This window comes from Hipposideros armiger, unplaced genomic scaffold, assembly GCF_001890085.2.
Source record: "Hipposideros armiger isolate ML-2016 unplaced genomic scaffold, ASM189008v1 scaffold_287, whole genome shotgun sequence".
NCBI classification, from domain to species: domain Eukaryota; kingdom Metazoa; phylum Chordata; class Mammalia; order Chiroptera; family Hipposideridae; genus Hipposideros; species Hipposideros armiger.
This window is the reverse complement of record NW_017731637.1, coordinates 1175395-1200073: the sequence shown is the minus strand read 5'-3', so window position 1 is coordinate 1200073 and position 24679 is coordinate 1175395. Positions and strand designations below refer to the sequence as shown.

The following is a 24679-nucleotide window of genomic DNA, read 5'->3' as shown; positions in this document are numbered from 1 at the left end:
CCTGGGAGGAATGTGATGATGGAGATATCAGTATTGGGACGTTCTTCAAAGTCCATCATCACTTGTGCAGACCCCTGCCGTGTGTAGCATCTCACTGAGGACCTGTACTGCAGATCTCCACTCCTGTGGATCATTGCAACTATCTGCCTGTCATTTTCATTGCCAGTATATACCCGTTCTTTGAATTGCATCTTAGGCACTGCAGAAACAAACACATGGGTCACAGTGAACAGAAATTCCCTTAATGAAAATGGTATTTTAGAATACATGGTTCAGTGGAAAGAATAATGCAACCTAAGTGAGAGGACCTGTGTCCCAGGCTCCACTCAATCAATTGCCAGTGTTTTGGCCTTGAGCCAATGATTAAATTTTAAACGTTGTGATTTCCTTATCTTTGAAATTTTGCCTGGCCAATATGTGGAGTAGGGAGGTGCAATGAAATGCAAAAAATTGGATAAAACCAGATACTTTAAGATATATGTACCTGTGCATGTTGCTTAATCATAAGCTTCTCTGAATTTCTTGATAGGCTAATATTGTGCACATAATTACAAGCATAGTTTACCCAGACTATGCTGGAAAAGTTGACAATGAGTACAATATTATACATATACAAAATATTTAGATGGCAGTTATGCTAGGTCAATTAAATGTAGGTCTCACTGACTATAGGTTAGACTGCTCCAAGCAACTTCAAGATAATCATAGTAGAAGATTATTCAGAATTCCCTTGTAAAGATGTGTCAGAGAGCCTTGCCATGTGTCCGGGAGCTGGTTGTTTCAGAACAATGTGTTTGGCACCTCGTTAGAGAAATTTAAGGAGTGTCTGGGTGTAAGGAGATAACAGAACGTGTCTTGTGTTGAGAAATGGAAAAAGACCATTGACACTCAAAGGTTTGTGCAACTCTAATTGGTTCTACCCATCTGTGATGAGAGAATTTTTTTTCAATTACAGTTGGAATTCAATATTATTCCCTATGCTGTACTTTACATCCCTGTGATTATTTTGTAACTGCCAATTTGTACTTCTTTTTTAAAAAAGATTTTATTAGGGAATGGGGGAGGGGAACAAGTTGCTGTCCTTTTGTTCTTCAGTCTAGTTGTGGAGGACATCGCTTCAATGGCCCATGTTGGTATTATGATCATTGAGCTCTTCCTGGGTGAGGCAGTCGCTCACCGACCATCGGACAGCTGCTCATGGCGGCTCACGGCAGCTCACGCTGGCTGTCAGCTGCTCACGGTAGCTTATAGCAGCCCACTGCAGCATGGGCTGCAGCTTACGCTGTCGCCAGCGACTCTCGGCAGCCCAGCTCCAGGTCGAGCTGTTGTTCATCATCTTAGCTGTAGAGGGCGAGCATCACTGGCCCTCATGTGGGATCCGAACCAGGGCCCTGCTGCTCAGAGCTGTCATTCCAAACCAACTCTTAACCAACGCGCCACTCGGCCAGCCCTAATTTGTACTTCTTAATCCCTTAACCTTTTCTTGTTCCCTAATCCCCATCACATCTGGCAACCATCAGTTTGCTTCCGTATGTTTGTTTATTTTGTTTTTTAGATTCCAATATAAGTGAAATCATATGGTATTTGTCTCTCTGTATCTGATTTATTTCCCTCTAGGTCCATCCATGTTGTTGCAAATGGCAAGATTTCATTCATTTTTAATATTCCATTGTATATATGTACCACCTCTTTATTCACCTATCGATGGACACTTAGGTTACTTCCATATCTTGGCTATTGTAAATAATGCTGCAATGAACATCTGGACACATATATCTTTTCTAATTAGTTTTTTGGGTTTCTGTGGATAAATACCCAGGAGTGGAATTGCTGGGCCATAATGTAAGTTCTATTTTTAATTTTTTCAGGAACCTCCATACTGTTTTCCATAGTGCCTGCACCAATTTGCAATCCAACCAAAAGTGCACGAGGGTTTTCTTTTCTTCACATCCTTGCCAACACTTGCTATTGGTTGACTTATTGATGATGGCTATTCTGACAGGTGTGAGGTTATATCTCATTGTGGCTTTAATTTGCATTTCTCTGATGATTAGTGACGTTGAGCATCTTTCCATATGTCTACTGGCAATGTGTATGTCCTCATTAGAGAAATGTCTATTCACGCCCTGTGCCCATTTTCTTTGGGTGTTAAGTTGTATGAGCTCTTAATATATTTTGGATAACAACCCCTTATCAATGTATCATTGGTTGGGAGAAGGTATTTGCCAATTCTTTCTTTGTCTGTGTTTGTGTGTAACTCTTTTATTTTTTTAAAGATTTTATTGGAGAATTGGGGGAGGAGAACAGAGCTGGGGAATTGGGGGAAGGGGAACAGACAAGTTGCTGTCCTTTTGTTCTTCAGTCTAGTTGTAGAGGACGTTGCTTCACTGGTCCATGTTGGTATTATCATTGTGCTCTTCCCGGGTGAGGCAGATCGGTTGCCGGCCTCTGGACAGCCGCTCATGGCGGCTATTGGCAGCTCAGCTGGCTGCCAGCCACACATGGTAGCTTATGGCAGCCCACTGCAGCAGGGGCTGCAGCCTACGCTGTCACCGGCGACTCACAGTAGCCCAGCTCCAGGTCGAGCTGTTGTTCACCACTTAGCTGTAGAGGGCAGTGTCACTGGCCTCCATGTGGGATCCGAACCGGGGCCATGCTGCTCAGAGCTGGCGTCCCAAGCCAGCTCTTAAGCAATGCGCCACTCGGCTGGCCCTGTAACTTTTAACTTATTGTAATTTCACATGATCTTGCTACTTCTGTCTTTGGTTGCTCTACTGCTTTTAGTATGTGTTTGCCTTTATCAGTGAGTTTGTTTCTTTTTTTATTTTTGAGATATTTTCTTAATCGTATTTTTTATTTATTTTTTTTCTTCTTTTAAAGAAGCCCCTCAATATTTCTTGTAATACTGGTTTGCTGTTAAAGAACTCCTTTAGCTTTCTCTTGTCTGGGAATCTCTTTATCTCTCTTTCAATTCTAAATGATAGCTTTGCTGAGTAAAGCAACCTTGGTTGTTGGTCCTTGCTTTTCACCACTTTGAATATTTCCTGCCAGTCCTTTCTGGCCTCCAAAGTTTCTGTTGAGAAATCAGCTAATAGTCTTTTAGAAGTTCCGTTGTAAGTAACTAGCTGCTTTTCTCTTGCTGCTTTTAAGATTCTCTCTTTGACTTTAAACTCTGGCCTTTTAATTATGATGTGTCTCGGCGTGTGACTATTTGGGTTCATCTTGTTTGAGACTTTCTGCACTTCTTGAACTTGTATGTCTGTTTACTTCATCAGGTTACAGGAATTTTCTGGCATTATTTCTTCAAATAAATTTTCAATCCCTTCCTCTCTCTTTTTTCTTTCCGTATGATGTGAATCTTGTTACACTTAACATGGTCCCAGAGGTCATTTAAATTATCCTCGTTTTTTAATTCTTCTTTTTTCTTTTTGCTGTTCCAATTGGGTGTTTCTGCTACCTTGTCTTCCAAATGGCTGATTTTATCCTCTGCTTCATCTAATCTGTTGTTGATTCCTTGTAGCATATTCTTCATTTCAGTTTTTGTAATATTAATTTCTGACTGTATTTTTTTAATAATCTCTGTTTTGTGTACATTTTCACTGACTTCATCTTTTCTTCCCCTAAGTTCATTAAGAATCCTTATAACTAGTGTTTCAAACTCTGATCTGGTTGATTGTTTGCCTCCATTTTGTTTAGTTATTTTTCTGGAGTTCTGTCCTCTCCTTTCATTGGGATATGTTTCTTTGTCTCTTCATTTTGGCTGTCTCCCTGTGTTTGTTTCTATGTATTAGGTAGATCCTCTATGTCTCTCAGTCTTGGCAGAATGGCTTTATGTAGTAGTTGTCCTATAGGGCCCAGTGGTATAGGACACTATACCTGATATAGGTGCTCCAGGTGGGTCCTCTGTAGTTTTTTTAAAGATTTTTTTTTTATTGGGGAATTGGGGGGATGGGAACAGTGCTGGGGAATTGGGGAACAGACAAGTTGCTGTCGTTTTGTTCTTCAATCTAGTTGTGGAGGACGTTGCTTCACTGGCCCAAGTTGGCACCATCATTGCGCTCTTCCCGGGTGAGGCAGATCAGTCGCCGGCTTCTGGACGGCCGCTCACTGCGGCTGCTGGCCGCTCACGCTGGCTGCTGGCTACATACGGTACCCATGGCAATCCACTGCCACAGGGACTGCAGCCCACGCCGTCGCCGGCGACTCACAGCAGCCCAGCTCCAGGTCGAGCTGTTGTTCAGCATCTTAGCTGTGGAGGGCAGTGTCACTGGCCCTCATATGTGGGATCCGAACCGGGGCCCTCTGGCATCCCAAGCGAGTTCTTAACCATCGCGCCACTCGGCCGGCCCCCTCTGTAGTTTTTTTTTGTGTGTGTATCCTCCTGTAGTAGCTGAGCCTTGATTACTGTTGGCACATTAGTGTGTGGGACTGACCCTCATGCTGATTGACTATGAGAAAGGACTGTCTGTGACTCCAGCAGATGAACTCTTGTACAGTGGTTAACTCCAGCGAGCAAACTTCACTTTAGGGGCTCTGGTGCCTGCTGAGTCCACCATTTGGGTGTGTCACTTGTAGAGCTAGTTGGGTAGTGCTCTTGTGTGGTTTGAAGTTAGCCAGCAGGTATTTGGTTCTGGCTCCTCTTTGGAGGGGTTCTGGTGCAGGCTAAAATCAGTTGCTCTCTGTTCTCAGCTCGGGGCCACATGGTAGCAGCTACAAAATGATTTGTGCTTTGTTGCTCCCTGTGCTGGGCTTGGGGCACCTGGGAGTTGTTATGATGCTAACTGAGGCTGCTACCACTAGTGCTGGGCTTGAGACCACTTAGCAAGGAGTACAGGGCACATTGAGGAGAGCCAGTTTTTTTTGGACCTTTATGAGATTTTAGAAAACTCCACAGCACAGGCCAAGGCTGCATATTTGTGTGGAAGAGCTGTTGAAAGAGGTTCAGGCTGGGTGGGTGAGTTGCAATGGGGTGGGGTCTTGGGGAATCACCAGAGTGGAGCAAGCAGTGTTAGCCAGGTAAATGGAGATTGAAATTTGGCACCTGCCACTTGCTGTGTGAGAGGAAGTTCAATAATGGAACAATGGCGCCTGCTAGCACTTCCACCTGCACCTGTAGGTTATGTGGGGAGAGGGCTAAACAACAACAAAAAAAGGTGCCTGCCAGCACTTCAGTTCTGGAGAGAGCTTCCTCTCCACCCCTTTTCCTGAAGCCAGGCAATTCAGTTCCTCCCCATATATCCCTGGAGCTTAATGAGCTGCTGTCCCTCCGCTGGAGCTCAGGATGATTGTGTGCCAGTGAGTCTGTCCTCGGGTCATTTAAAGGATGCCTGGGTCAAAAGCAGCCCTCACCTGGACAGAGTTCCAGCTGACTTTCACAGCCAGGTGCTGTGGGGACTCCTCTTCTTGGTACTAGTACTCTGGGCTGGTGAGACTGGTGTGGGGCTGGGACCACTTGCTCTTCAGGGGAGCCCTCAGCAGCCGAGATATTCCACCCAATTCTTAAGTACAACATGTGGGTACAGGAACAGCCTATTTTCTGTCTTTGCCTGTCCTACCAGGTCAACATGGCTTCTTCTTTATATTCTTAGATACTGTAGTTCTGTTCATCTAGACTTCAAGTGGATGTCAAGGGTGGTTGTTGTGTAATTTAGTTGTAATTTTTATGTAGTTGTGGGAGGAGGCAAGTATAGCATTTACCTACTCCACTATCTTGATCAGAAGTCTGTGATGAGGGAATTCTTGAGACACAACCAAGACATTGATGACAATATCACTTTTTTTTTTTAATTTGAGAGGAAGACTAAAATTTTTCTTCTAAGACAGACAAAGTCTATCAAAATTATCAGGAAGATAAAGGAAGACATGGTCAGCTGGGGTATTGTTATGTGTTGAAATGTGTTTCTCCCACAGATTCACAGGTTGAAGTCCTAACCCCCAGGATGTGAGAATGTGATTTTATATGAAGATAGGGTCTTTACAGAGGTAATCAAGCAAAAACAAAGTCATTAGGGTGGGTCCTCTTCAATCTAACTGGTGACATTCTAAAAAGGGTAAGTCTGAACACAAAGGCACATATAGAAGATGGTGTGAAGACACATGGGGGGAAGATGGCCAGCTACAAGTCAAGAAGAAAAGCCTGGAACAGATCCTTCTCTGACAGCTTGCAACGGGAACCAATCCTGTTGACACCTTGATCTTGGACTCTTATCCACCAGAACTGTAACACAAGAGATTTCTGCATCCATAGTACTTTGTTATGGCAGCTCAAGCAAACTAATACAGGTATATAAGCCCTAGTTAATTTTCTTACTTAGCATTTATATGAAGTCTAGCTTATCATTTTACTTATCATTATAAATTAGTAAACACTCACAATCTGAGACAGAGTCATTTATGGACACTGTGGCTTTGCTGGGCTTGCCGAGGGCAGCATTCATAGGCATACGAAGCACCAGTTCAAATTTCTCAATTCCCTCCAGCAGAGGTTGGCCAAGATCATCCAGAATGATAATACGAACAGTCTGCATGTTGACTCCAGGTGCAAAATCTAAATTACGACTAATTCCCACATAGTCTGTTCCAGCTATAATATTAACAAAAGAATTATTCAGTTGGAGACTGACTAAATTTAACAAAATTATGATAAGCAAATTATTTAGACATATTCATAATTCTTTCAAAAATAAAGATTAGTATAACATTACAGAAAAGCACATTTAATGGAATACAAAATGATTAGTATCTTCATTGATTATTGAGATGGTAGATCAAAGATCAAGTTCTGAACTTTGTTTTATCTGTGTCTAATGTGCATTTTAACTTTAGTTATTTTTGCTTTGTATCTTATAGTTTCTCCATCTTTATTTTGGAGTTCTCAAATGGAGCTAATAAAAATCAGATCTAAAAAGCAGCATATCAATCAAACATGATTATCATAAATTATATATGAAATACATACGTTTAAATTTTGTTAACAATAGTTAAATATCTATGTTTCTTTTTGTGAGCTACTAGAAAACGTCTTATTTAGGTGTGGTTGCCTGCTGCTTAAAGCAACGCATTTCGGATACAAGCTTTCGTCCCACAAGCTCCCACCCACATTAACCCCACGTAAGGAGAGCAATTTGTTATTCTCCAAGACATATTTGATCTTTGGCTTATTACTTTTCAGACCATGGGATACATATCTAGTGTTGACATCTACATTTATGTCTAAAGTAGTTAAAAACAAAAGTTTCTTTTAATCTCTAAGCACTACATCTATAAAGACTAAGAGTGGGGGATGATAGTTCAATGTCATTACTTTTTTGTTTTCATAACTTTTCTAATTTTGTATCTACTTCACCTCTGAATATGCAACTATATGTGAATTTGGGTCCTTAATTCATTTAAAAAAAATCTCTGTATCTGAGTCCATTGTGGTTCTTGTATTTTTCTTTCCCTCTGCTTCTTCACCTTTAATCTCATCTCTATCTTTCTTTGATTTGAATTTTCTCTTATAAAATGACTACTTGGGCTAAACAATTATTTATTGAACACTGACTACATGCAAAGCACTATGCTGGTTGCACTACATAAAAAAAGTTAAAACTTAAGGATGACTTTTGAAATGGTATGGCTTTGGGTGCTGAATGTGTAGTGTGTGTATGATATACATGTGAGCATGCATGGGTGTGTATGTGAGTAAAAGAGAGTTTGTATTTTTGGCAATTTAGAAAGAAAAAATAGGAAATGTCTAATCCTATTCTTGCCCTTAACCTTATGATGAATTTTTTGGAGATGCAGATTCCAGAGTAAAGAGCAGTCATGTGCCACTATGACAGCTTGAATAATAAAGTGTGGAAAAGCCTTCTGGATCTGAAATATACATTGGGATGTTTGGTTAAACTGAGGCAGGAACCACATTGGAGATGCATACCTGCATGATATTTAAATGTCAGTAGATTTCTATGAAGGTGTTTAGTATGCTTATTCTTGTGCATATATGTCATAATATTCAACAATGTTAGATATGCCAAGTGTAGAGCACAAATTCATGTAAATATAGGCATTAGGATTTAGTCTTTGACTTACATATTTTTAACTTAGCCCCTTATTCATGGCTCTTAACTGTATTTTCTCACAGTAGTAAATAGAGTCTTGATTTACCTACCATTTAGTAATAATTTTAGAAAAAAATCCATTCAATAAGACTGCTTTAATAAGAGTGAAGTATTTTAGCTTTCAAGTATTTTATATTATAAATGGAAAATTGTAGAACAATCCAAAGAGCTATTGTAGGAAATTGCTCACCACTGGCAGAGGGAGGGTCTGTTTTCTGAGATCTCAAGGTGACACTAGAAGACCTGGACAGGTCAGTGCCTGTTCTCCACACCCGCACTTCCACATAGCCGGCACTCTCATCCACAGAGTACTCAAAGTCACCGAAGTAGAAGATGGGTTCTGTTAAGGACAAAACAGAAACCACTGCTGTTATTTTTCCACATCAAACTCTACTGACATAATTCCAAAGAAGAGTTAACTTCATCATATTGACTTCCTCATATCATCATATTTTTCCCTTGTAGTAAGATCACATTTCTTTAATCTGTAGATTTATATAGTTTTCAGGTTAAAATATCTGTGTTGAAAAACAAAAAATACTTATGATAAACTGCCTACTGTAACATTCCCATCTTGAGGCATGAGTTCCTTTGTCCTCCATATAAATGACTTCTAAATGCACTTCCTGGAAGTTGAGCTGGTACAATAGCACCCAAGTGAAACAAAACACATAAGGCTAAAATTTTATGAGTTTAGCCCTACTGTTCATTTTACCATCTCCCACCAAATCTTTACTCTGGACACTATTTGTATTATGATCTCTTCTAGTTCATTATATTTGGCCTTAATCTGGTGGATTTGGGTCTCTTATAACCACTACAGAGTTAGCATCTATTGGTGTAACTAGACTGAATATACTATTGGGTTGCCGGAAAAGCCATGACATATTTTTTCTATGTTTTTCGTTGCAAAAATGCATCATGACTTTTCCGACAACCCAATATATGATTACCAGGCCTAGAGATTTTAGGGAGGCCAGAACATGACTGTAGGTCACCTGCAGGGTGTTGGGGGTGTCCTGTACTAACTGAGGTTCTCATACCAACAGGTTTACATTTGTTTTACACATGAATGAAAATAATCGACTTAGGTCATTAAAGTAAAACAAATGCTTTGGAGACTTTGTATTTTTCTCAATTGTTGGTGATGAATTGATCTACTCATAATTTTCTGTTTGATTCCACTGGTGACCAACAGTTTTCCTTGGGAGGGAGCTGCCAGAAGTCTGAGGTACAGGACTCAGCTGACATGAAGAAAACTGAGAGATAATTTGCGAGCTTACTTAAAAAAACTTATTTTGAAATATTTATAGTCTCACAGGAAGTTGAAAAATAGTATATACTTTACCCATTGAGAGCTTTTTTATAAGTAGCCATTAATAAAGACAAATTAATTGAGTGTATACCCAGAATATGGTGAATAGCCCTTTGACCCGAGACACTTTACTCATCTGTGCCTGGTTTTACAAGACTCAAAAGGACTGAGTCTAAAAAGTCATGCAACGCACATCAATGTTCCTTAAAACACAAGTCCATTAAAGAGATGACCATCACAGTTTAGAGCATCTAACTGAGTTCCCAAACACACAAAAATCAAACAGAACCCTATAGTCATGGCTCACAATCAAAGGAAATCCATTTTGTGCACTGTTCAAGTTGAGTAAGAATTCTTTATCTTCCTGCCCCAAATAAATTAACCTTTATTAAAACTGGAAAATTCTGTTTTCTTTGTTTTTTCATATTGGGGGGGGCAGGGCATGATGAAAAGCACATATCTCCCCTAAAATCTTGAATGAATCAGAATCAAGCTTGGAAACTGTGTTTGCATATTTGGCTCACAGGGTGATAAATTGGCCTACAGCATACTTCACCTCCTTCTCATCCTTACAGCTTGGATGGTGCTAGGACATGCGAGCGTATATATACACATGAAAGTGTTATCTTATTAACCTCAGTCAAGGCAGACCTCAAACACAAGCCAGTAAATTCCTTACATTTCTCACTCCTAAGGAGTAGGCAAAGGTGAAGACAAAACCCTGAAAATACTTGTTTTGACCAGATAGCCAAACCAGGCGCATCTGTACGTCTTTTAAAGGCTCTTAAAATTATTACAGAGGCCTGATCATCTGCATCCAACGCACCATCTTCACATTCCTGGCACATGACATCGTTATACAAATTAGGTTTCTGAGTTGTGAGAGAGAGCTGTGAAATGCAGCAAGGGGGGACCTTCTATTTAACGACATCTTCCATCTTCTCCTCTCTCTACTCCTCACAGATACATACATACTAGAAGTGGAACCAAGTAAAATGATGTGAGTGAACGTGACTGTTAAACACCAAATCGGGCTACGTATCAGGGACAAAACTGAGTTCTGCATCTGTGTTTTCAGGCTCATGCTGCCAATTATAGATAAAGTGTTTTTATGTTATAGCTTAATGTATAGTTCTGTACGAAAAAATAGGAGTCCTGTGTAATACTCTGAAAATTTTTACCCAAGTTGTCATTTAAAATAAAGAGTAATGATAATAGTTACCATATATAGAACATTCTTTATGTGACTGACACATGTGCTTTATATGCATGCTTGTGTGTATCTCACAGAGAGACAGGGAGAGAAGGAGAGAGAGGTGGAAAGCATCACATATTTAAAAATGCAATAAATAATAGGAGTTATGTAAATGATGCAAACAATATTATCATCTTGCCTAGGAGTTAATATATTGTTACCTCCAGTGGAAAGAGGGGGAATGGAAAAAGGGTTTTAATACTGTACCTCTCAATTTCATTATAGCAGGTAACAGAAGGTGTTAGACAAAATATTTATTTTTTTAAATGAATTTGTTGATTATCAGTAGATTTAAGTTATTTATGTGATTTCTCTCCTGTGCTCCACCCATGATGACTGGAAAACTAATCTATTAATCAATTGCAATCATTGCAATTAAAGTAAAAAGTGATTAACTACGATGAGATTAAAACACAATTCAAATTTTTATAAGGATAACAATTTTTGCCAACTGCCTAGTTTCTTATGCCATGAATTAAAAGAAATAGCTAGACATTAGCATCTTTATATCTTTTCATAGTATTTGAATGAGAATTGAAAAGAATAATCATATTTTAATTTTTTAACACCTTTTCAAAAATCTCTAAAATTTAAATATTGTTTATAATTATTACCATTTGGACAGAATCTTATGTAATATGAATGGGTTAAAAATCCTTCAAGCAGTGAGTGGAATTACAGATCTCATTCAAGATAAATGGTAGGGTATTCCTGGAACATTTTAATGGGTACTGAGTAAGTGAAAAGAAGAGAAGGATGAATGAATGAAGAATGTCAACAGTTGAAGAACACCTACGCAAAATCCATAAGAACTGCTTGTTCTGGAAAATTATTATTTATGAGTAAGATTTTAACTCACCTCTCTTTGATACATTCTTGTTTGTTTGTTTTTGTCTAGGAGCTTGGTTTCTTTTACAAGTTAAGTAAACTGTAGACCTCTGTCTATTAGTTTTGGAAATACCTACATTACACCTTAAAGTAAATTAGACAAAGCCTATTTAATTCTGTAACCAGATCTTAAATACACACTGTGCCTCGTAAATTCACAGTCTAATGGAGAAAACAGTCAGTGGCTGAATATTATCACCTGAAAGAATAATCAAATAAAGCCACATATTCTGCAGCCTACACCCACAAAATACCACAAAACAGTCATTCCTCATCACTCCACCACCCACAGATAACACTTCAGAATACATATCTATTCCCTGTGCAAAAGAACGATAAGTTATATACAAATAGTGTGTGAGCACTGCAAGGGAGATTTTAAACTGACCTAGTTCAATGGTGTGAAATTCATAAGGGAAGCCAATCAGCACTCTCCAATTCCTTTGTGGTGAACGCTTTTGAGTAAAGCACAGATCAAGGCATTGACTAGGGAAGAGTATTTAGCTTGTTAAACACTAATATGCTTTTTAAGGTTGGGGATACTTTCACTACAAACAGCACAGATAAGATCACATCTGTTTCTTAGGAACACAGTTGATGAGGAGGCTTGGCAAGCCATACAACACACACACCTGCAACAAAGACAAAGGGAAAACAATTGAAGTTTTTCCCCACAGGGAAAAAGCGAACTTTTCAATTTTTCGCTGAGTCTGTGGTGTCTCGATTGATGTTTACGATTACATGCGTCTCATGAGATGAAAGGAAGAGGTGCCGGGAGCAGTAGCTATCCGGAGCCAAATCTTATTTACTCATGCATGCATGGACTATCAGTCAAGGAAGCTTTGGAGCTCTAACCAACACATGTGCTTGGAACAGAATGAAGTGAAAGCTTTTAAGCTTTTGGTTTGGTGCTGAAAATACTACAAAGGAACCTCCCCAAATTATTTTCTACTCAGATCTCTCTTTTGAGCTTTGGACCTTGGTGACTAACTGCCTACTCAATCCCATGTCATGGGCACCTCAAGGTAAAATTTCCCCAGGGTTGGTAGAGTCACCTCCAGTCCCCAAAACCAAAAACCCTTTGGTTTTTCTCTGTCTCACTGCCATTAACCTAGATGCGGGGACCATTTGAATTCCCATAACAGCCACTTAACCAAACTCTTAACAAAAGAGGGCACCCCCCAAAGCAAATCTCTTCATGGTAATCCTCTTGCCTAAAATCTTTTAACATTTCTCATTGCTCTTAGGATTGTTCAGAAACTCCTTGTTTCACAAGACACTGAAATATCCGGTCTCAGTTTTGCTTTTGAATCTCATTTTAGGCCCCTTTCTACCCAATAATAATCCAGTGTCTTGAATATCTTAAATGTGTCACTTCCAGTCATTGATACACCACCGCCACGGTTTTGAGCATGCCTTCCCTCCTCCTTTTCTGGATAACTCCTGCTCCTTTCAGGCTTCTGTTTAGAAGTCACTTGTACTGGGAGGCACCCTGCCTTCCCCATCAAAGCTTCCCCCTCTCCACAGTACTGCAGGCTGGTATCTTTGCCTGAGAGCTCCCTAAGGGGAGGAATTAAGACTCCTTTATCCACTGGTGTTTCTCCAACACTTGGCATAATCAATGTCTGGCAGTGGGTGCTCAATTAACATTTGTTGAGTGAATGAACATCAAGTAAAACAGGATTACTTATTTGTGGGAATGAATGAATAAGATGTCTTTGTGGTGGGTGAGTCTGCAGAGAACCCTCTTAGCATCAGGCATGGGAGTTCAGAAGCCTCAGAGGGAGGAACCAGTGAATGTCTGCAGGAAAGTGACTTTGTGTCCAGATTCAAAGGCTGCCTTTTGAATCTGGAGGAAGTGCACAGGAGAAAGGCAACTGAATCACAATGAACACACAGAGAAGGGACTTCTGTCTTTTCCTTTTTTCATACTTTCCCTCCAGGGGCTTCCTGTTGAATGTGCATTAGAACCATCCAAGGACATTTAAAAACTGTATTGATGCTAGGCTTCCCCTCAAATTTGTGAAATCATCCTTTTCAGTGGGCGCCCCCAGGCACCAGTATTTTCCTTTTATTTCTTTTAAATAGGCTGTTTTTTAGAGTAGTTTTTGGTTCAAAGCAAAATTGAGATGGTACAGAGATTGCGCATATCCTGCCTGCCCCCATGTACACGTAGCACCAGTGTTTCTAAAAACCTTTCCAGGTGCCAGCAGTCCACATGCTGTTTCAGCTCATTTCAGTGTCTTCAGTAAATAATACCTAATCATTAGACACCACACTAAGTATTTTGAAATCAATATCTTTACTTCATCCTCACAACCATTTCTATGAAGTATGTACCATATTAATCTTGTTTTCACAGATAAGGAAACTAAAAATTAGGGAGATTAAGAGACTTGTTCAAAGTTGCACATCAGGGAAACAGCGGACTAAGATTCATACCTAGATAAAGCCTGTGACCTTAACTAGGCTAGTTAATCTTAACTAAGGCAAGAGACGAGTCAATACAAAAGGTTTCACAAGATTTTAATAGACATATTTTTTACCCAGCAATTCAATAGGTGGGGTTTTATCATATAGAAATACTAACGTAAGTGTATGAAATATATATACAAGTGTGTTTACTATACTTCGTTTGTATTAGGGCACAATTGGAAACAAGCCCCAAATGCATCAGAAAGATTGGTTAAATTACAAATCACTCATAAAATGAAATACCAGGCAATTATGTTAATTTTTTTCTTTTTTTTAGGTAAAAACGCTAGTGGAGACTTTGACGTCTGGTTAAGGCAGCTTTGTGATTTTATGTCTTACACTCTCCACTTGGCTTCATCAGTAGCAATGATAGATTAAAAATTAAAGGTAATATACCATTTATTTTTCATGGTTTTGAAGATTCCCCCTTTTATTGTTAATATACTTGATAAGGAGGGAGAGCTATGCTCAAAACAAGATAGACATCTCTGTGAGCTAAAAATGTAATAGAACATCATAGGGGTAAGTGGGGCTGAACGTGAATCGTTCTGCTGGTGTCTAAGACTGCAGTCAGGCAGTGAGTCGACATTTGAGTCATAGAAACCAAACGGAGACATAATTCAAGAATAAGAGCAAAATATAGATATTTTGAGGCATCAAAGATGAAGAGGTTTTACTCACTTTTACATGCACACTGAGAAAAGCACAGAAAAAAAGTAAATTCAAAGGGAAGAACTGTGGATGCAAGAAATTTTGTTGAGCAAGCAACAAAATATGCTAGTAATCCAACTATTGACTACAATCATAAATAATCATAATTGATATTTTTCAACTTAATGCTGAAACAGTAAGACAACAGTAAGAAGGTTGGTTATAAATGCAGCTCAGTGGGTATCTAAACTATTTCAATGTCTTATTCGAGAGAGTAAACTTTGTTAGACATATAGTAAAGTATCTTTGTTAAAATTATGAGAGTTGTCATGAAAAGGACAGACACCAATAGTAAATAAGAACAACAAAGGATAAGGAAAACTCTTTTGACATATCAAGAAGCTGTGAATGCAGAAAAAAGAAAGTAAAGGGAAAATCCAAATGAAGAAGTCTCAAGTAAAAAGCCCAAAAGTATTACCATAATTAGAACAAATGTAAACAGATTAACTTTTCTTATTTTTCTTTAAAAAAATAGATTGGATTAAAAACAAAGACAATAAAACCTATAAAACACAGCTGTAAACAAAATTGCAGGAAAATATGAAAAATATAAAAATATAATAAGTACATATTAGGCTAAGAGGAATAAAGCAAGGTGGTGTAGCAGTATTAACAAAAGTCCAAACATAACTAAAAGCAAAATTATTTAAAAACAGGAACTTTACATAATATAAAAGGACAGTCCATTGTGTTTCACCACCTAGAGTCAGTTCTTCCATCACCATGTATTTGAACCCCTTTACCCTCATACAATGTGATACAAGGTCAGACAATTAAGTTCACAAACTCATCCTAGAAAAAGTGCTACATACCTCATTGCTGAATATAACTATGGTCACCTTCGAAGCACTTCCCTTGGGAAACTCTGCATCGATGCCAGCTCCTAGTTCACCCTTCAAAGCAGTTTTGGAACTCTTTTTCTGGAGTGGCCATCAGAGCTGTCATCATATTACCCTTGATGACCTGTCATCAAAATGTCTTCCTTTCAATATTTCCTTTCTCTTTGGGTAAAGAAAGAAGTCATTGGGGCCCAGATCAGGTGAGTAGGGAGGGTGTTCCAATACAATTATTTGTTTACTGGCTAAAAACTCCCTCAGACAGTACAGTGTGAGTTGGTGCATTGTGATGCAAGAGCCATGAATGGTTGGTGAAAAGTTCAGGTCGTTTTCGTCTAACTTTTTCATGCAGTCTGTTCAGCACTTCCATATAGTAAACTTAGTTTAACTGTTTGTCCAGTCAGTACAAATTTATAATAAATAATCTCTCTGATATAAAAAAAAGGTTAGCAACACTGTTGCAACAAGTTTGGGAACTTAATTGTCAGATCTCGCATACTCAGAAATATTTAAAACATGTCTAATGCCACATTATTTATACTTATAAAAACAAGGGGAAACCCAAATGTTCGTCAGTAGAGGAAAACTCATCTAAATGCATCAAAATAACCAGATCTTAAAAACACAACGCTGATTTTTTTTAAAAAAAGCAAGGTGAAGTAGATACATATCTAATTTATGGTCATTGCTGCTTTGGGAGACAATGATAGTTGAATGGTACTAGAGGGACTTACATTTTATGTATAGTGTTTGACTTCTTTAAAAGATCTGAAGCAACTGAAAAATGGTAACATTGGTTAATTTTAGATAGGACACATATTATGTTGCATGATTTTTGTATATTTCTGCAATGAAACAAGTTTTTACATGGTAGTTATAGAATGGTATGCATAAAATGATCCATTTTATTAAAATGTATGTATATATTATTGAAACATAGAAAAATAAGAATATATTTCAAGTTGGTAACTTGTTATTTCCTAGGGATGGGATTATGAGGAAGTTCTACCTCCTTTGCTATACATTTCTTACATACATTTAATTTGTTATACATTTAACCCCCCCAAAATAGCATCTATTATTTTTGTAAACAGATAAAACAAAATAGGAAAAACATCCCCAAAACCTGATGAACTTCCTCCTCTTTAAAATAATAGTTTTAAATAATAATGTGACTGAGCCTTTCCCTACTTTTCTTTCAAGAAATACTTTAAATACATAAACATACAGTCTTAAGAATGATCTCATATCTAGTTTTTAAAAAGTATTTTCAAAATTCTTGTTGAAAAAAAGTGAAGTTCAAATGTACATTTAAGGAAAAAGTTTAAGAGTATATATCAGTTTAAAGGCATGTTTTGACATTTCTTTTTCTTGACAACTATAATTTTCTCAGAGAGAATAAGGAAAAGTCAGTAGTACATGTCTAGAATGATGATAATTTAAGGACCGAATCTTCCCATGATTTCAGCTGAGAATTCATGACGAGCTTTTCTCCAAAAAGATAATGTTATTAGAGATTTTACTATCAAATTTATTTCACTACAAAACTCTAGTTTTGTCTTTTTCAGGGTCTGTACAAGTTTTAAATCTTTTTTTAATTAAAACAATTAAACTGTCATCAGAGTTTTCCACCATCCAGTAGCAATTGAAGAAAGTTTTATGAATGTTCTGTATTCAACAAATATTGTTAGATTGATGTCAGAAACATGGTGGCATGAGGGGTGCTCCTTCATCTCACACTTGAAGCCACAAGTTGAACAGCTAAAATTCAACACAGGATTCTGTATGCAACACACAAATAGGTCTGAGGTCTGTGCATTGAAACATCTGATGGTGAGCAAATTGAGACTGCAGGTGCACTGTCTGTGGCCTCAGCAATTCTGCCTGAGGGATCAGCATATAATATGGCTGAACCCAGCAATTGGGGCAGAGACCTCAAGGCAAAGACTGAATACAGAAGTGTGACCACAACAGCCCAACTGCCAGGCAGAAAACAAAGCAACAGAGCTTGGCAACCTCCCCACAGCCTCCCAGTGTTAGCAGCAGGCCTCAGAAAAAGTGTCAGATTAAAGGGCAGAGTATCTACTGCCCTGAGAACTGGAGAAACAGTTCCTGAGTGGCAGATGCACAGTGTAGCTAATTCTAGTGAGAAGGGAGGAGCAATAGGGGAGAGGTAGCTATAGCTGGCAGTCACCATTACTAGGAGGAAAACAAAGCCACAGACAAACAGCCTCCTCTCCCAGCCGGCCCTGCCCCCACCTTCCGTGGCTGATACCAGGGGATGCACCCAGGGCTGCTGAGGCACACAGCTCTGCAACTGGCTGCAGGGACAGCACTGGGATTTCAGAGGCTCAGAACCCCACTGCCCATCACATCTTCCCATGGGGGTGGTGTCCTGAAACTGAGGTGACCTGGTCACAGAGGAGAAGCCCACCTCCTCAGGGTCTCTCCCGCTGAGAGAGAAGCCAGAACAGCTTAAGAGAAAATAAAATGCTCAAGCGCTATGTACTGGAAGGCAAATGCAAGACCTCTTCACATCAACCTGCTGCAGAATTCACCCTGGTAGATGCCCAGGAAGAGAAGTAATCCATTAATTGCCACAAATAACCAAGGTAACAAAGCAACTGAGAAAAAAAATATCCAGAGAATAAATGTGAAGACATGGAAATATGTGACTTAAATGACAGGGAATTAAAGATTGCAGTTCTGAAAAAACTCAATGAGATAAAAGAAAACTCAGATAGGCAGTTTAATGAACTCAGAAACAAAATCAACAAACAAAACGAATACTTTACCAAATAGATTAAATTTTTAAAAAGAACCAAATAGAAATTCTGGAGCTGAAGAACTCAATAAAAGAGATGAAGAATGAAATAGCCAGCTTAGGAAATAAAGCTGACCAAGTGGGGAAAAAAATAGTGATATTGAACATAGAAATCTGGAAATGGCACAGATGGAAGAAGAGAGACACTTGAGAGTTAAAAGATATGAAAGAACTCTACAAGAACTATCTGAGTCTATCAGAAAGAGCAATATAAGAATAATGGTTTTACCAGAAGAAGAAGAAAGGGAGAAGGACACAGAGAGCCTATTCAAACAAATGGTCGATGAGAACTTCCTAATACTATGGAAAGAACTGGATCCTCAAATCCAAGAAGCAAGCAGAACACCTAATTACCTTGATCCCAAAAGGCCTTCTCCAAGGCACATTATATTGAAGTTGTCGAAAATTAATGACAAAGAATTCTCAAGGCAGCCAGGGAAAAGAAAACTACAAAGGAAAGCCCATTAGATTATCATCACATTTTTCAGCAGAAACTCTACAAGCCAGGTGGGAGTGGAATCAAATATTCAAACTATTGAAAGAGAGACATTACAGCCAAGAATAATATATCCACCAGGGTTATCCTTTAAATATGAAGGAGGAATAAAGACCTTTCCAGATATATGGAAGCTGGGGGAATTTTCTACCACAATGCCTGCATGACAATAAATACTAAAGGAAGTTATTCAACCTGAAACAAAAACACAAAAGGATACAAAACCATGAGCAAGATTATTCACAGACAGAAGCAGGAAATGGCAACCCCTACACAGAATAGGGCACTATAAATTTAAACATAATGTAAAAGGTAAAGAAGATAAAAACATAAAGAAAGAAAAAGAGAAGAAGACAGTGTGTTATTGCATCTCAGAAATGAACTCACAGCATAAATAGGGATAATTTGACAACAAAAACATAAAACGGGAGAGAATAAAGGTGTGAATTTGCAAAGGGTAATGGAGATAAGCATGCTGAAGAAGGACAACTGTATATATGAAATTTTCTTTACATAAACTCAATGGTGACCACTCCCCCCCCAAAAAAAAATTCAGAACTGAGACACATAACACAAAGAAAGAGGAAACACAGGAGAACATCATAGAATACCACCAAACTAAACTAACAGACAGAAACACAAAGAAAAAGAAACAATGGAGACACACCAAGCTATCAAAAACAAGATAAAGTGGCTATAGGAAATCCTCATGTTATCAATAACTACCCTAAATGTAAATGGACTGAACTCACCAATAAAAAGACACAGAGTAGCAGACTGAATAAAAAAACAAAACCCAACCATATGCTGCCTCCAAGAGACACATCTCAGCTACAAGGACAAATATAGACTCAAAATGAAAGAGTGGAAAATGATACTCCAAGCAAATGGCATCCAGAGAAAAGTGGATGTATTCATACTTATATCTGACTAAATAGATTCAGGATAAAAAAGGTAACAAGAGACAAAGATGGACATTTCATAATGATAAAGGGGACAAAACAACAAGAAGATATAACAGTTATCAATATATATACTCCTAATGAGGGAGCACCAAAATAATAAAGCAAATACTAACAGAACTAAAGGCAGAAGCTGACAAAAACACAATTATAGTACAGAAACTAAACACACCATTGACAGCTATGGATAGACCATCCAAACAGAAAATCAATAAAGAAATATCAGCCTTAAATGACACATTAGACCAAATGGATATAATTAACATTTACAGAGCACTTCATTGTAGAATATCAAGCTACACATTCTTCTCTAGTGCACATGAAACATTCTCAAGGGTAGACCATATATTGGGACATAAAACTAGCCTCAGCCAATTTAAAAAGATTGAAATCATACCAAGCCTATTCTCTGACCACAATGTTTTGAAATTGGAGATCAGCTGCAATACAAAAGCAGGAAAGGGCTGGCTGGGTGGCTCAGTTGGTTAGAGCATGAGCTCTGAGCAACAGGGCTGCTGGTTCAATTCCCACATGGGCCAGTGAGCTGTGCCCAAGCTGAGCTGCCAACGGGTGGCCAGATGGCTCAGCTGGTTAGCACACGAGCTCTTAACAACAAGGTTTCTGGTTGGACTCACACATGGGAAGGTGGGCTGTGCCCCTCCCCACCCCATGCAACTAGATTGAAAGCGGCGACTGGACTTGGAGCTGAGCTAAGACTGAACACAACTAAGACTGAAGGACAGCAACTTGACTTGAAGCTGATGGGTCCTGGAAAAACACAATGTTCCTCTTCCCCAATTTCCCAATAAAATCTTTAAAAAAAGAAAGAAAGAAAGCAGGAAAACCCACAAATACATGCAGATTAAACAACATACTACTGAAGAACAACTGGGTCAAAGAAGAAATAAAAGGAGAGGGCAAATCATAGATACATAGAAACAAATGCGAATGAAAACACATCGTATCAAAATTATTGGGATGCAGTGAAAGCAGTATTGAGGAAAATTTATATCATTACAGTCCTATCTCAAGAAACAAGAAAAATCCCAAATAAACAACCTAAGATTACATCTTAAAGTAGAACAAATGAAACCTAAAGTCAGCAGAGGGAAGGAAATAATTAGAGAATGAAATGAAATAGAGAACAAAAAGACAATAGGAAAATTTAAAGCAACAAAGACATGGTTCTTTGAAAAGAAGAATAAAATTGACAAACCCTTGGTGAGAGTCACTAAAGAAAAAAAAAGACACAAATAAACAAAATCAGAAATGAAAGAGAAGTTATGACAGATACTACAGAAATACAAAGGATCATACAAGAATATGATTATATGCCACCAAATTCAATAACCTGGAAGAAATGGAGAAATTGTTAGAAATATATTACCTTCCTACATTGAATTATATGTAGACCTGAAAAATCTAAATAGACGGATCAACACTAAGGAAATTGAAACAATCATCCAAAACCTCCCCCAAAGCAAAAGTCCAGGAATAGATTGTTTCACTAGTGAATTCTCCCAAACATTCAAAGATAATTTAATACCTGTCCTCCTCAAACTCTTCCAAAAAAATTGAAGAAGAGGCAATACTTCCTAACTCATTCTATGAGGCCAACATTGCCCTGATACCAAAACCTGGTAAAGATAACACAAAAAAGAAAATTACAGACCAATATCTTTGATGAATACAGATGTAAAAGTCCTAAACAATACATTAGCAAATTGAACACAACAACACATTAAAAAGATTATACATCACAATCAAGTGGGGTTCATTCCAGGGGCACAAGCATGGTCCAACATATGCAAATCGATCAATGCGATACACCACATAAACAAAATAATACATATAAATCATATGATTATATCAATAGATGCAAAAAAAGCATTTCACAAGATACAACATCCATTTATGATTAAAACACTTAATAAAATGGGTATAGAAGGAAAGTATCTCAACATAATAAAGTCCATACATGACAAACCCTCAGCTAATATCATGCTTAATGGTGAAAAACTGAGAGCTTTTCCTCTAAAATCAGGAACAAGAAAGGAATGCCCTCTGTCACCACTGTTATTCAACACAGTATTGGAAGTCTTAGCCAGAACAACGAGGTACGTGAAAGAAATAAAAGGAATCCAAATTGGGATGAAGAAGTTAGATTGTCACTTTTTGCCAATGACATTATTCTTTATATAGGAAACCCTGAAGTCTCCACCAAAAACTATTAGAAACAATAAACAAATACAGTAAAGTTGCAAGATACAAAATCTATGTACAAAAATCCATTGCATTCCTATATATTAACAATAAAATTTCAGAAAAAGTGAAAAAAGCCAAAACAAAACAGGGCCGGCCGAGTGGCGCATTGGTTGAGTTGGCTTGGGACGCCAGCTCTGAGCAGCAGGGCCCTGGTTCAGATCCCACATTAGGGCCAGTGACGCTGCGCCCTCTAAGCTAAGATGGTGAACAACAGCTCGACTTGGAACTGGGCTGCTGTGAGTCGCTGACGACAGCGTAGGCTGCGGTGGGCTGCTGTGGTGAGCAGCCGTCCAATGGCAGGTGAGCAACTGCCTCACCTGGAAGAGCGAAATGATAATACCAACATGGGCCAGTGAAGCAATGTCCTCCACAACTAGACTGAAGAACAAAAGGACAGCAACTTGTCTGTTCCCCTCCCCCAATTCCTCAATAAAATCTTTTTTTAAAAAAAACCAACAACAATTCCTTTTGCAATTGCAACACAAAGAATAAAATGCCTAGGAAAAAACTTAACAAAGGATGTGAAGGACCTATACACTGCAAACTATAAGACATTATTAAAAGAAATTGAAGAACACACAAAGAAATAGATATTTCATGTTCATGGGTTGAAAGAATCAACATAGTTAAAATGGCCATATTACCCAAAGCAATATACAGATTTAACACAATCCCCATCAAAATTCCAATGGCACTTTTAAAATAAATAGAACAAAAAAATCATCAGATTTATATAGAATCACAAAAGATGCCAAACAGCCAAAGCAATCCTAAGAAAAAAGAACAAGGCTGGAGGTATCACACTCCCTGACTTCAATTTATACTACAATGTGATGATAATCAAAACAGCATGGTACTGGCAGAAAACCAGACAAACAGACCAATGTAATAGAATTAAGAACCCAGAAATAAACCCACATATGTTTGGGCAGATAATTTTTGACAATGGAGCCAAAAACATATGATGGAGAAAAGAAATCCTCTTCAATAAATGGTGCTGGGAAAATTGGAAAGCCACATGTAAAAGAATGAAACTAGACTGCTATCTGTCACCATATACTAAAATTTACTCAAAATAGATCAAAGACCCAAACGTTAAGATCTGAAACAATAAATTGCATAGAAGAAAGCAGAGGCACTAAACTTATAGACCTTAGGTTCAGAGGGAATTTTATGAATTTGACCTCAAAGGCAAAAGAAATAAAAGCTAAAATAAGTGAATGGAACTATAACTAAAAAGCTTCTGCACAGCAAAAGAAACCATGACAAAACAAAGAGGCAACCAACCAAATGGGACAAAATATTCACAAACAACACATCTGATAAGGTTGTAATAGCCAAAATATATAAAGAACTCATACAATGCAACAACAACAAAACAAACCATCCAATTAAAACACGGGAAGAGGACCTGAACAGACACTTCTCCCAACAAGATAAACAAACGGCCAACAGATATATAAAAAAATGCTCAACTTCACTAGGTATTAGGAAAATGAAAATCAAAACCACAATGAGATAACACCTCACACCTGTAGAATGGCTATCATCAACAAGACAAATAGTAAGTGCTGGAGAGGCTGTGGAGAAAAAGGAACGCTGCTGGTGGGAATGTAAATTGGTACAGTCACTATGGAAAACAGTATGGAGTTCCCTTAAACAATTAAGACTAGAATTACCATATGACCCAGAAATCTCTCTTCTGGGTATCCACCCCCCAAAATCCAAAAACATTTATCCATAAAGCTATATGCACCCAGATGTTCATTGCAGTATTATTCATGGTGGCCAAGACATGAAAACAACCAAAGTGTCCTTCAATAGATGATTGGATAAAGAAGATGTGGTACATATACACAATGGAATACTACTCAGCTATAAAAAAGATGAAATACTGCCATTTGTGACAACATGGATGGATCTTGAGATTATTATGCTAAGCAAAATAAGTCTGACAGAAAAAGTCGAGAACCATATGACTTCAATGATATGTGGGGTATAATACTGAAAGCAACAAATGAATAAGACAAACAAAGAAACAAAAACTCATAAACACAGACAACAGTTTAGTGGCTACCAGAGAGTAAAGGGGGAGGGAGGTGGTAGAAGAGGAAAAAGGAGGTCAAATATATGGTGATGGAAGGAGAACTGACTCTGGGTGGTGAACACAATATGATATATAGATGACATATTATAGAAATGTACACTTGAAACCTATATAATTTTATTAACCAATGTCACCCCAATAAATTTAATAAAAATTAACAAAAGAATGACCATGTCATATTAAAAAAAATATTGCTGAGTACTCTGCCTTCTAAGAGAGTGTTTTTTAAACTCTTTTTGTTTGTGTTTCTGTCCTATGTGTTATCATAGGACATAAACAAAGGAGGAAGGAAAAACTGGTCATTTTACTAATGTCTCCATTCCTATCCTATATGACAAATGACACAGTAGGCCCCAAAATGCTATTTTATGTACCAAAAAATATTTTTCTCCATTGTTAATAATAGACATCTGCCTTTTCTGTAAGGCAGAAAATAAGCAAAT

At 38.1% G+C, this 24679-nt stretch overlaps 1 protein-coding gene across 1 annotated transcript in view; it reads right to left on the bottom strand.

Annotated features, from left to right (window-relative positions):
- Window positions 1-24679, bottom strand: part of FREM2 (FRAS1 related extracellular matrix 2) — a 196196-nt gene that overhangs the window by 32369 nt on the left and 139148 nt on the right. Inside the window, exons 7-9 of the mRNA XM_019658718.1 lie at window positions 8293-8442; window positions 6374-6583; window positions 2-199 (exon numbers count right to left, since the gene is read on the bottom strand). Coding sequence (XP_019514263.1) covers window positions 2-199; window positions 6374-6583; window positions 8293-8442 — 558 coding nt within the window. The remainder of the gene's footprint in view (window position 1; window positions 200-6373; window positions 6584-8292; window positions 8443-24679) is intronic.